The sequence below is a fragment of the Anopheles maculipalpis genome, chromosome 3RL (genome assembly GCF_943734695.1).
Source record: "Anopheles maculipalpis chromosome 3RL, idAnoMacuDA_375_x, whole genome shotgun sequence".
Lineage (NCBI taxonomy): Eukaryota > Metazoa > Arthropoda > Insecta > Diptera > Culicidae > Anopheles > Anopheles maculipalpis.
In genome coordinates, this window is record NC_064872.1 from 15323351 (window position 1) to 15335910 (window position 12560).

General features: G+C 47.1%; 1 protein-coding gene across 1 annotated transcript in view; it reads right to left on the reverse strand.

The window, feature by feature from the left end:
• Positions 1–12086, reverse strand: part of LOC126564149 (box A-binding factor-like) — a 203606-nt gene extending 191520 nt beyond the window's left edge. The window contains exon 1 of the mRNA XM_050221096.1: positions 11816–12086. Coding sequence (XP_050077053.1) covers positions 11816–11863 — 48 coding nt within the window. The 5' untranslated portion in view covers positions 11864–12086. The remainder of the gene's footprint in view (positions 1–11815) is intronic.
• Positions 12087–12560: the final 474 nt, after the last annotated feature.

Sequence of the window (12560 nt, forward strand, 5' to 3'; positions counted from 1 at the left end):
CACAACCTTATTTCCGCTTTTTGTGTATTTTCTTAGACTTTTTTCTTTCCACTCAACCTGTCAACATTTGTCTGCATTGTCACACTTGCACTATCGCCCGTAGAGAATGTCCACTAACGTAGCATTGGGCATCACTAGTTTCAAAAAAGTTGGCTACAACTTCGAATGATGGTACCTTAACAAAAAACCATTCGGCATCGTGAATGAGACGCACTAAAGAAAAACGCAATCTTATCTATTTCGATACGCTCTTTCGGTCACTGTTTTGGCTGTTTTGGCCGGTGACGCAAACAGCTGGCGCGTCGTGTCTGGCTGAATGGAAACGAATTCAAGCGTTTTTTTTTCAGAGGTTCTCAAAAGGAGAGAAGATTGACGGCGCAAAGAAACGATGCAGCCCCCTCCCGTTTTTCGCAGACGCAGATTATCTTACGAACTGAGAGAAAATGTGTGTGTGTGTGTGTGTGTGTGTGTCTCAAGAGAAAAAAAACAACCAACATCCAGAACGGTTCGAAGCAAAGACGGAATCGAAATAAATATTACACTGACCAGATACGGCGCAAAGCAAAGTATAAAACGAACGACTGAGATTGTTGATAATAAGGGGGGGGGGGGGGAGGGAAAGGCTGGGAAACGGTCTGTCAGCACTGCACTGATCACACAGAAACAAAGGCGATTCCGGCTGCGACGAGGCTCGCCAACGAAAACGAAACACGTCGAAACGGATTCAAAAGACAGCAACGGAAGGCAAAGCGACGAACCCCTTTTTCTTGTCACGGTGGTACACACGCAGGGAAGGCTGTGGGTTGTCTCTCTGCTGGCCCTCGGCCGCCCAATAATATCACATCCATTTTTAACTTCCACTATCACACACATACATACTGCCCCGTAGTGTTATTATCAACCATCATCGTCAACTTTTGTTGCTCCAAACGGTCAATGAAGACAACAGCAGAAACGAAACGAAGCAGCAGCAAAAGGAAGCCCTAACTTCGTACTTTTGCCTGCTCGTCCATCACTCCATCCGGTCCGATCACGACAGTGTCCGATTATAACTCCTCTGCCGGAAGACACTATCAATGAATCGGCGAACGCGAGGAGTTCTATTGAGGCAACAGGAGATTGGAAAGATTGCGTCGAATGAATCGTCGAAAGATTGGCCGACCCTGAGCAACTTCAGGAAGACTTTGGGGAAACACATTTTCAAAATGGTAAAACAATGGTTGGCCAAAATTAAGCTCTAATTACTAAGGTTCTGCCAAAAATGTGGCCAATGCAGTCAATCGATCAACCGACTAGTTCTCACAATGCATAATGATGTTATAAAATCATTCGCTTCTCACTTTTTTGTTTTGTTTGCTTAGCCCATGTGTATCCCCCCCATTGTTAAAATCCAGTTTGGCTTATCAAGCACTAGCCAGACGAACGCACGACGTCGTCTAGACGACAGAACCGGCCTTAAGCTACAAACGGACAACGAAAGACTCCACACGCACAAAAAAAATGGTTAGGCCCCCCGCGTGGTACGGTCGAGAGTGATCTAGAGCCGGGCTATAAAATATTCGGTTCACCTTATCGACTTTATTGGCGCTTCGGATTTGACAATGGAGCAGCGCCCGGAGAACAAATGATACCGCGTTGATCCGCATCACTCGCAAGTTTATTGAACGAGGTTCTGAAATGGTCCCAAGAAATCTTTCCTCCATTTACCCGTGTGCCGGTGCTTCTGGGAAGTGTCGCAAGGGTTTATCTTGCGAGGCAGGCAGAATGCTAGAAGCTGACCCATGCACGGTGACAGTTGTTTGTCCGGGTGGGAAAGGCCAATAACCGAAAGCGCAAACATATGAATATGGAAGCAGCCATTAGAGTCGGGGTGCGGTTTCCATTTCCAAGAAGTACGATTTGGGATTGATTCGTTCATGACGTATGATAAAATGGCTACCAATTTATAAACTCAAAATCGTGTGTGCAATCTCCAATACGTTTTAACATACTTCAACTGGAGTTAACTAGCAAAACATTGAATAACATCTCTCGAACCTTCACAATCCCGGCGAGTCCAAAACTTGTTGATTAGGCTGCCGTTTTCTCTTGCTCACTAGAAATCGCTGACAAACCTGCCCATTTGGTGACCCTTACACACACACACTATCTAGTCCATACTTCCTGTTTAAAGGCAGCAACTACACAATATCACCATAACGATTCATTCTCCCTCCGGGTAAGCGTACCACACTAGCAGCAAAGCATGTGCGCACCCGTCCCGGCTCAATCAACGGCCTATCAAACCGTTGTTCCGGCTTCCAGCAAATTCCTCCACACGGTCGACGGAAATGATTGAATTCTTAAAAACTTCCAATCAAATCATGCCTAATCAAATTAAACTCGGTGACTCGGTCCATTTGTTGTCAGCCTGGCACGTTGTCCCCAGCGCAGCTTTCTATCCAGTCTCTTTCATTTTATCTCCTTCCTGGATGAAGCGAACCGATGATTGTGGGCCCGTACGAGTACGTTCTCTATCAGCCAGTAGTACCCACTAATCAGATTGTACCATTTTCATCCTCTAGTTGCGTCTCGGTAAGCTGATAAATACATTAACAAAGCAGCCTCACCTTAAGAACTGTTCATTCACACAAATAAGACATTTATCTGATCAAATCTGTGTGCCTGTATCGGTGTATGTGTTTTTTTACTGAAGTACTTTTCAAGTACATTTGGCCCTTTCTTCCATTCGTTTCATTACCGTGAAGCGACTGGCAAGCAGATGAAGAGATTTATTATGTTTTTCAACCTTATCCTGTCCTGTGGTTAATGCTTCGGTTTGCGTGTGCATGTGTTCCCTTCCGTGTGGCTGTGGATTGAAAAGGAAGCGAAAATAGCGTCGGCGTAAAATCCGTACGTAGGTTGACAGGCGTTTCTTTTACGTCCCCTGCCTGCTTCGCTCTGTTATCGGAACGGCTCCTCAGTCAGCTTCCTGGCCCGTTCGCCGAGCCAATGGAACAGCTTTTGCCAAGGAAACAGGCCTACAGGAAGGTGAAGCAATATACGTATGATTTACATTAGATGAATTATGCTGCCCGTCTACTTAGCACACTGCTTACGCGTTCAATAACGCTTTTCGTACGTATGTGTGCGTGTGGGTGGAAAGCAAACCGTCATCAATTGACAAGAAGATTATCATACGCCTGGATTACCATTAATAAAAGATTCGCCATCGTCATTAGGGCGTTGCGAACGATTTTGCTGATACGAAGAAACACTTAAACACCATCCATTTTCGTAATCAATGGGCGCATAATTTGCTTCTTGAAATTGTCACAATATCACTTCAAGTAAGGGTTGTGTTCAGGGCTTGAAAATAGCCCGCAATAATCCACAAACTGTTGCATTGAATGGGCTACACTGAAGTTATCAAACATATCCAGGGAAAAAAATCACTTCGATCTCATTTTATTTAGTGTCTTTACTGTATTTCTAAAGCCACATTCGATGAAAGCAATAAAAAAAAGCGCATAAACGCTTTTCTGTAGCATAGAAAAAAAGTCTTTTCAAAACAAACCCAAACCAACACTCTTCGACACGTAGTCTCACATGTTTCTATTAAATTAGTTTTATTGCTTGTCCGTGGTGTCTTTCGCCGCACCCAGCCCCAGTAGGTGGGAGTGCTCAAGGTTCGGGCGTTGCAACAACTACCCAGCAACCGCGGATGACCGCGATATAATTCCTCTCTCGCGGGCAACACACGATTATAGCTTGCGTATATGTGTTGGGGGGGATATCACCGATAAGCAATAGTTACGCCGTGTGTTTAGCTTTTCATAGCGTCAAGCCACAGAAACCCACCCTGTAAGCGTATGTGTGTGTGTGTGTGTGTGTGTGTGTGTGTGTGTGTGTGTGTGTGTGTGTGTGTGTTTGTGCTGTTTGGCCGCCCCCAGGCCACCATCGATTTCGACGGACACCAGAACGGCAAACGCGAAATCCGATCGAACAAGGAAGCCGCTCAACCGCGCTCACACACCAACACGTGCTGGTACGGTCAGCTGTGTGCGAACCGCGGCACACCGGCAACGGTGAGTTAATCATTCGTGGGCCACCACCGTTCGTTTCTTCTGGTGCGTCACACGTCGTCTAAGTACACGGCACCGCGATGGTGACCGATAGCGTCAATCAAAGGTACACACATGCACAACTCTAACCACAATCAACGGGACCGGCTGTATCCATGTGATACATTCACTTCGAGCCGTCTTGCGTCCGTTTCAAGCGTCCCTCATCCATTACTGGCACTTCAGTGGCGACCGAGTGATGATATGAAATGAGCCTCGCTGAGTGGCGTTAGAATAAGCAAACGGACTGTGAGCGTTTATGCACGATTGCATTTAAAACTTTAAAGTTTGCTAGAAAAAGTTAATACATCACAGTTTACTGACGCTTGAAACCTCAGCATTACCAAACAAGACAAGACAAAACAAGACAAGAAAATACATACAAAAAGGAGCAAAAAGCTGTTCATTCTTATCACAAGAAATTCTCCGAAGAAAATCGACATGCATCATTCACTCTCCACCGCCAAGTAACGGCTGATTCATGAAGGCGCAAATTATCAGATTCAAAATACATCCCGATGACTGATAGAGCGTCATTCCGTCCTCCCACCATCTTACCCGCTGGCGATGCTGATAAACGCGATTTTCGATAAATCACGCGCAGCAAAACCGGTTCTTCCGCCTTACGCCGGGACAAAAACACGGCGATGATGATGGCTCCTAATCAATAACAATCGATAATTATTAAGAGCAAAACGCGCATTTCGCGTGGGTGATGCTGCAGGCAGCTTGTATGTATGTGTGTGTGTGTGGGTGTGGGGAAACCGATAAAGCAACCCAACCCGACGCTAAAACGCTGCTAAACGTTCGCTAGATGATAGTGATTTTAAAACCAATCTAGCTACTCATTCCAGCCAAGCCTAATGTTAAATGATTCGCTCGGATGACTGTACCATCGGGCAGCAGTAACTTCCAACCCGGATAAAGTTTGTGTTGAATGTAATGGCAGTATGAAACCGTTGTATTTTTTTTTTTCTTTAAGCTGAGCTCTTAACGGGTGGTTCTTTTCCAGAATTGATGATTCTTCTTGGAATCCATAGCACAAAATACAATTAGTTTTTTTCAGTGCATACATTATAGATACAAAAAAGCCCATAAAACGATTTCTAAATTAGGATTTTGTTTTGCTGGCTCAAAGATTTAACTAAATTGTAATCACTACGCAGCGAGCTTCAAAAACAACCGAAAATTTTACGAGTCTTGGCTGACCATCAAGTCCGGTCGCAAAAAAAAAGGTCGCATTTCAACCGCCAGAATCCATCGGTCGAGAAATTATGTGTGCAGGAAGTATCCCATTTATCATGCATTTACTTATCAGTTTTTGACATTTACGAGCGCCCCAGTTCAGCGCTCCAAAAAGTTCTCCTTAATCCTGCCTACGCCTCCTGTTCACTGTTATGCACCATCATCCACAAGGAAACTTCATTTTACCGTCGCAAAATTTGGAAGCCCCAACGGACCCAACTCTACACGCCGCTACTACACAAAGCCCGGAATCGATCGGCCGCGGTCGGACGTCTGTGATCTTTCGTTCGTTCATCGAAAAACAATACGCAAAGAAAACGGTCCCAAAAACTGCAAACAAAGTCGGCCTGTTGCGTTTCGGTGCCGGTAGGTTCGCGATTCTACTGCCGACCGATGGAAGGCAGCCGTCATGGGAAGGAAGCGCACGTTATCGGGCGAAGGTTTCGCTGCCATCCAATCAAGCTCCGGAACGTGATCGTGGGTTCAGCGGGAAGATAATGGTACGCCAGCAAATGAGCGGAGAGAAAAAAAACAACGAAGCAAATACATCATATGCAGGCTGAGAAATTTGATCTTTTCGCTTACAATGTGCAATGGACAGTAATGGAGGCTCGGGAACGGGATAGCCATTTATAGCGTGGAGTAGACCACCAGCACATCCTGCGCAGGTCACGTCGTGTTGTTTTTAACTAACCGGGTCCAGCTTATCAGGTAACCAGCCGGGAGAAAACAGCACTGCACAAATCGTAGTTCCACAACAACGTATGCTTCATCAGCGCGAAAGGATTACCTGTCGATCTTGCGGCTTGCTTTTCCACCGTCCTTCTCAGGTGCGCGGCCATCACTCATGTAAAACCCCCTGGTAAACAGGTCGAACGTATTTCACGGAAGGATTGACATCCTAAAACAAAAATAAACGACTGACTGAAACTGGGGGTTTGTCCAGTGGCCAGATTCAGGTCCAGGCAAAAGATCATCAAGTATCCTTTTTGAGGTTGGCTTTTTTTTTTCCTCTGCATAATTTCGGTTCCATAAAATCCAAGAACCTACCCAGCCTACCTGTAGTTCAGTTCCAGCTCAAGCGCAAAGAACCGACGGGTTGCCAAAATCCGAAAGTGGTAGAACGGTCCGGACCGAATCGCCACCTTCCAAAAATAACCGGTTGTGGTACCGGTGCTGTGATAATGGCTTGGGGGTGCGAATGAGTCAAGGTGGAAAAAGGGAAGGCACAAACGTCGTGTTCCTCTAAAGGTCAACCCAAACCAACCCAGTTTCCCAGCCAGATAAGGAGCATGAAGCGGATATAATGCATGATCTTCGAAGCTTTGTTGGTTGTTCTTAAAGACTGTCCTGTCGTGGACAGTCAATCTAGATGCAGTAAATAGGTGGCCGAAGTAGTTATAAAATTGTTGACAATAAATCCATTTAGAAGATTTGAAAAAGATTCTGAGAGTTTATCCAATACTTGTTTGCAAAAAGAACAGTTTAGGAATTAAGCCTTTTAGAATAGCTTAGGACCTCCAATCTAATTTCCCAAGGAAATTTGGTCGACAATCGACATCAACCAAAAGCAACGGAAAAATTATTCACACCAAGCAGTAAAACCTACAACAGTTGTACCAGTAACATGACAACGATTCAAATTATTTCATGTTCATCTCCCTTTTCCCAAATCAGTTCGGTTACGTTTCGTTGGCTGCCGCCAACAGACTTTCTTCTATCGTTCCATTCCCATCACTAGTGCCGAGCGGAAGCCCAATCGTTGATGCCATACCAGGGCCCGGTCGGTGTACGGTTCGCTGCACAAAGCACAGCCCAAACATTCAACCCAAGGTTCCCTTTCCCCACCTTCGCTTGCCACAGGGGTGGTCGTGCCGCCTCACTAGTCATGCTTTGGTAATTTGTAATAGTATTTTCAGTGCTAATTTCCAATACTTGGCCGGACGGGTGAAGCTTGGTGAGTGAACTGGCGTCCGCGGGAGCTAACACAGAATGACTCCGTGACGACAACAAAGCGTATTCCCGCGTGTCGTACCGTGCCTCTCATAACCTCAATCTAACGACAATGCCAACAATAACTGCAGCGATCGACCATCAAGTTCGTTGCCAGTTGGCAGAAAGGAAAGCGCCAAAGCAGACGACCGGATCACCACTTCCAGCCGGCCGTCACATGCAAACATCTCGATCGTGGCGCAAAACAGAAAGGCTGTGAGTCATGCGCAATCGATCAGATTTGCATCGTCGTGTCGCCCTGCTTCATTCCTGCTCACCTAATTACAGGACTTACCGCACGATACCTGTTTAAGCTTGGCAGCGCCATATAACGCCGCCCTCCCCGTATAAATAAACCGTTTTGTCCTATTAAAGAACTCGTGAGCCGTACGTCAGAGATCGCATTGCTGCGTGGGAGTCAAGAAAAACAAGCGTGGTCATAAAGCACCACAATTGCACTGTGAAGTCTCCAAAGATTTCCGGTCCTATCCTCCACCGTACCAACCAACGACGTACGGACGCCAGTTAAAATTTAGTCGGAAATCGAGCAATATCTCGCCAAAACTTGAGACATTTCCGTACTTCCGCAAGGAAGTATTTTGCCTCGCGGCAGTCCCGTGAGTGCTTTATACCTAAAGGTGGGTTTCTAGTGGCTAGAAAGAGCGCTAGCTAGCACCAACGCTGCTTTCCATTGAACATACCACCCCACACATACACACACACACACGGTGGTAAATAAATTACACACTTGAGAAATGGAATGAACTTAGAAGATTTATGTACCTTTGCTACGGGAGCTAGACAACTTCGCTCCACCTCAATATCACGCACCACACGGTGACACTCGCGCAGAAGGTATTGCCGGTACCATTACCATCACCGCGGAGTGTTTGTGATCGTAATTGATTAGAAAAGTTAGTTCTCTCCCCCGCCTTGCAACCATACGGCAGCTGCAGGAGGCGTGGGAAGAATACAAAAGGGCGTACTGGGCGGCAAGCAGCTGCAGAGACAGTCTTTCGGGAAGATTTCGCGGAAACCAGACATCCGGGATCTTACTTTCGAACAACCGAGACGGTGCTCCGGGACGGAAATACTCAGCAGTGCAGCCTCAGTCTATGTAGTTTGCACACACACACACACACTCGGTTACCGGTAGTCAAACAACAAACTCCGTCTGTTTACGCTACAGCTCTCAGCAAATCCAACAATGTGTCAGGCATCCGTCAGACAGAGCCCGGACGTCCCGATGCATGGAGCACCGTGTTATCTTACGCGAAAAAAAAGGGAACGGTTACGGCTGAAGAAACTCTCCAGTTTCTTTAGCTTATTGCGTTAATATAAACCTTTTCTGTGCACATACTCAATACTGACGAAGCAAGGCGTGCGGGGCTGTTGGAAGAGTGGCTACCGAGCGCGCATGGCAATGTGATATCGGGAGAAAGTCTCGGACATGATTACGCGACACTGCCACAGAACACGGTGAATGACTGCGACGGCTTAGTGTGACAGCGGGTAGTGGAAACTTGAGCCGCTTAGGTCACAGATAAAAGTACCAACTAATGACGGATTAATAAGAGAGTACTTTGAAAGTTTTTTTTCCGATCATTCCCCGTTCCCCTTCATGCTGTAATCCGCTCTAGTGTGTGCAAAAGTAGCAACTACTAAACACAAACTAGCAGCAGAAGGCAGTAAAACCGCACATGAAGCAGAGTCGAACTTTGAAGTCATCCGTACGGATTAGAACGATATGAATAAAAATAACCTCCTGATGAGGATAATGGTGATGACGCACTAGCACTCAGAAGTCTTTGGTGAGATGGTCCAAGATTTTCCCGACTCACTATCCCATAAATACCCGCTTGCTCAGATAAGATAATGATGTCAATATTTTGCCAATTTGGCTCCCCTTTCCGGAACCAGCATTGCTTGCAATTTAGCTCAACTGTATGGTGAAAAATGGACCCCGCCCATCGTTATGGTTCTTTTCTTGTGGTCGCTTTGCTCCTAGATACTCCCAAAGATAAAACTATTCCCAATTCTGACGGACATTCTGGCACACATTGCCATCAAAGCGAGGGAGGCCCAAATCCGGCGATGGTCTATATTTAACCCTCGCCAAACGTCAACATTCACCGCAATGACCCTCCTCCTCGCTCTGCTTTTCGTCCACTGCAGCTATCCAAACTAATCAGCCAACAAGTCAATCGCTGTCGTACCCGTGGTGTCTGTACCGCCTGTATATGATTGCCAAGACAGATCTCACAAAACTCTTATCCTCCCCTTACTGGTAGGGGTCGCCGCTCGAACATAACCGAACGAGGGTCGACAAACAAGAAAGAAAAGATGCAACTGCACACCGAACTACATAATACATATCTCATGCTGCTGCAGTCTTCATTGCACCGGGGAGAAAGGGCACACTCCAACTTCACTCCATTCAACCACAAAGCCCTTGCCATCCCGAGCTGGCTGACCTGGTTTGGTTCCACCGAAAGCGCACAGTTTCCGTTGGTGGAGCGAAATGACCAACTGATGTGCACACTCACTTCAAGTGGACACAGAGGCACTCGCACAACCCCGCACCACTCCTCCAACATTGTCATTGGGGGGGGCACGATTCCCGGAACATTTGCCTGTCCCGCTGCCAAGAGCGCTCGGCAGGCGGGCGATGTGCGCCAGCTGTTGGCACTACGCTTCTTCGTTAGCGATTCCACGATGCGAGGATGCTTGGGACATGTTAGCAACTTCAAAGTAAGGCATCGCGGAAACTGACCATTGAAGTACATCACTCCCGCTACGCACAGGCACGATTCGCTCGGTCCACAACCGATGAGAAATCTCGATTCGAACGTGCAGTGCGCGCAAGCCGACTGACGGATTGTATTGACTCGTGCGAGCAAACGGAACCAGCACACAACGGTCGCACTTACACCAAAAACTGTCCGCATCGGTCCCCGGTTGCTTTCCTTGCTGCACCTGCCCACCACGTCACTGTGCTTTTGTACCACATGATACCGATAGGAAATGCATGTAAACGGACGAAAAGCGATCGGGAGGACGAGGACAAGAGTGAAACGCGAGCAATCCACAACCAAAAGCCCTTCCGAGATGCGTTTGCTGGGTGAAAAAGTGCAATTTCGATGCATCCAAAGTCTGTTTCACGTTTGAATGAACTCGAAACGTTGGAGGAGTTTTGGAGCACATTTGCCGTAAACAGGCGGTCGTAATGTTCGCGTTCGCCAGATGGAAACAAAAACGCCTACCGCGGTAGAATGGTTTGCACCACCGAGCCGGCACTCTATGGCGTTTCCCCCCCCCCCCCCCCTGGATGGAAGGCTGCAAATGCAAAACAGCACTTTGCAGTGAATGCTGCAGTGCGATTCTCGCGATGCATCAGTAAAGACGCGACGAGCGAAACAAACCAAAACGGCATCAATAAGCGTACCAGTCAAACTGTAACTCGCCCGCGGCACAAAGGATAAACAATTCTGCACACACACGCGCGCGCGACATTGCTAGTTTGTGGCAGGATGTCGGGGGCGTTGCAGGTTTTCACGACTGCGAAGGAAAAATGATGCAGGCTGTCATCCACTCTTTTGGCACGCTGGGACCAACCCGTTCAGCATACAAACGATCCATCGTCCTCGGAATGACAGGTTGAATGTGTTTTACACCTTTGCCTTGTTTTGCAACTGCAAACGCTCCACGAAATCATCGAACAATTTTTCTAGCCAAACGAACTTTTTCTGTACTGCCGTTCGGTGTGGAGGGAAATGGCTAGCTAAAAGCGGAACATGCTTCTTACCATACCTTCCACTAGGCGGAAAGAAATGCAGCATGTTTGTCACCATTTTATACACATGTAACAGACGATTGCGAAACGTTAGGACTCGGAACTAGTTAGTAATGTTGACTAGATTTTTTTTTTTGTTTGCATTTTTGTGACCATTTTTAGCGTTTCCTCAATCACTGTTGCAGCGAGCAAATACGTATAGCACGTCCATGTGCACCAAAAACATACAATGCAGTCGCGTTTCATGTTTCCATGGGTATGTTAACAGCCATCTATAGCATTGGAGATCGTCCTGTCGTATGAAAGGGCCTCAAGGTGCCAGAAATGCGATAAAAATGTCAAACGTTTCTGCGAGGGAGAAGTACTGTTCTCTACTGGTGTGGTCATAGATTTGCATGACTCAATCAGATTGAAAGGCATTTTTTGATTAATTGCATCTTCATCTAAAGTGTTGCGAAATTGAATAGTCTATTATCCTTACTGAGGACTTACTATCCTCATCCTAATACGTGAAATCTGTCATTCTCGTCCGCCATGGCCGCCATTAACTGTAGCAGGCTGTTATGCCAAGAAGCAGAAAAATGCTCTAACTTTAGGTGAGCTCTAAATTCTAGATCAAGAATTCTCGAAAATCCAGTACAAAATTGTATCCCCCCAAAACAATTAAACAGCGTAAACTAACCTTAATTGAAAGACACGTCCATATCCGCTTCGGAAGATCTGGATACATGTTGCCGGCACTGAATACGTCGTCATCCTCGTAGTCTTCATCTTCATCACCAATTCCACTGTTGCTGCTGTTGCTGATGTGATGATTCCCATCAGCAGCACCTCCATTCGCTGCAACGACCACGACCGGAAGGCCACTTACTTCACCGTCCTTTCTTCGCTCATCCTTTTCCGATGCGTCAACGCCATCACAACCACCGCCACCACCACCACCACCATCCCCATCGCCACCGCCATCGTCCGCGTCCAGGCCAACGGTGGGTATGTGCGGTGAACCGTTCGCATCGGTCGGAACGCGACCACCAACCGCATCATCCTCGCTGCAGACTATTTCCACATTGCACTCCACGATCGGGAGCTGCTGCTGTTCCATCAGCTCGTGTTCATGATCGGCAATCTGCTCCTGCTGCTGTTGCTGGAGCTCCTGCGAGACATTTGGCGAGTGGCGAAAGTTGACTGTCGCCTCGGGAAGATCGCAGTCCCGCACCGTCGTCAGGCACAGTCGGCACAGGGTGTAAAACTTTACCGGTAGATTCGACATATTTGTGAAGGCGGGGGGGGGGGAGTACTGTGGCGGGCGGACCGTAAAGATTGCTGAACTATTAATTTCTCCTTGCCGGGCGCTGCTGTGCAACCTTAACGCTTTTCTTTCTTCTCCTATTGCTTTTGCTTCGACACACTACTACTATTCGCGTGCC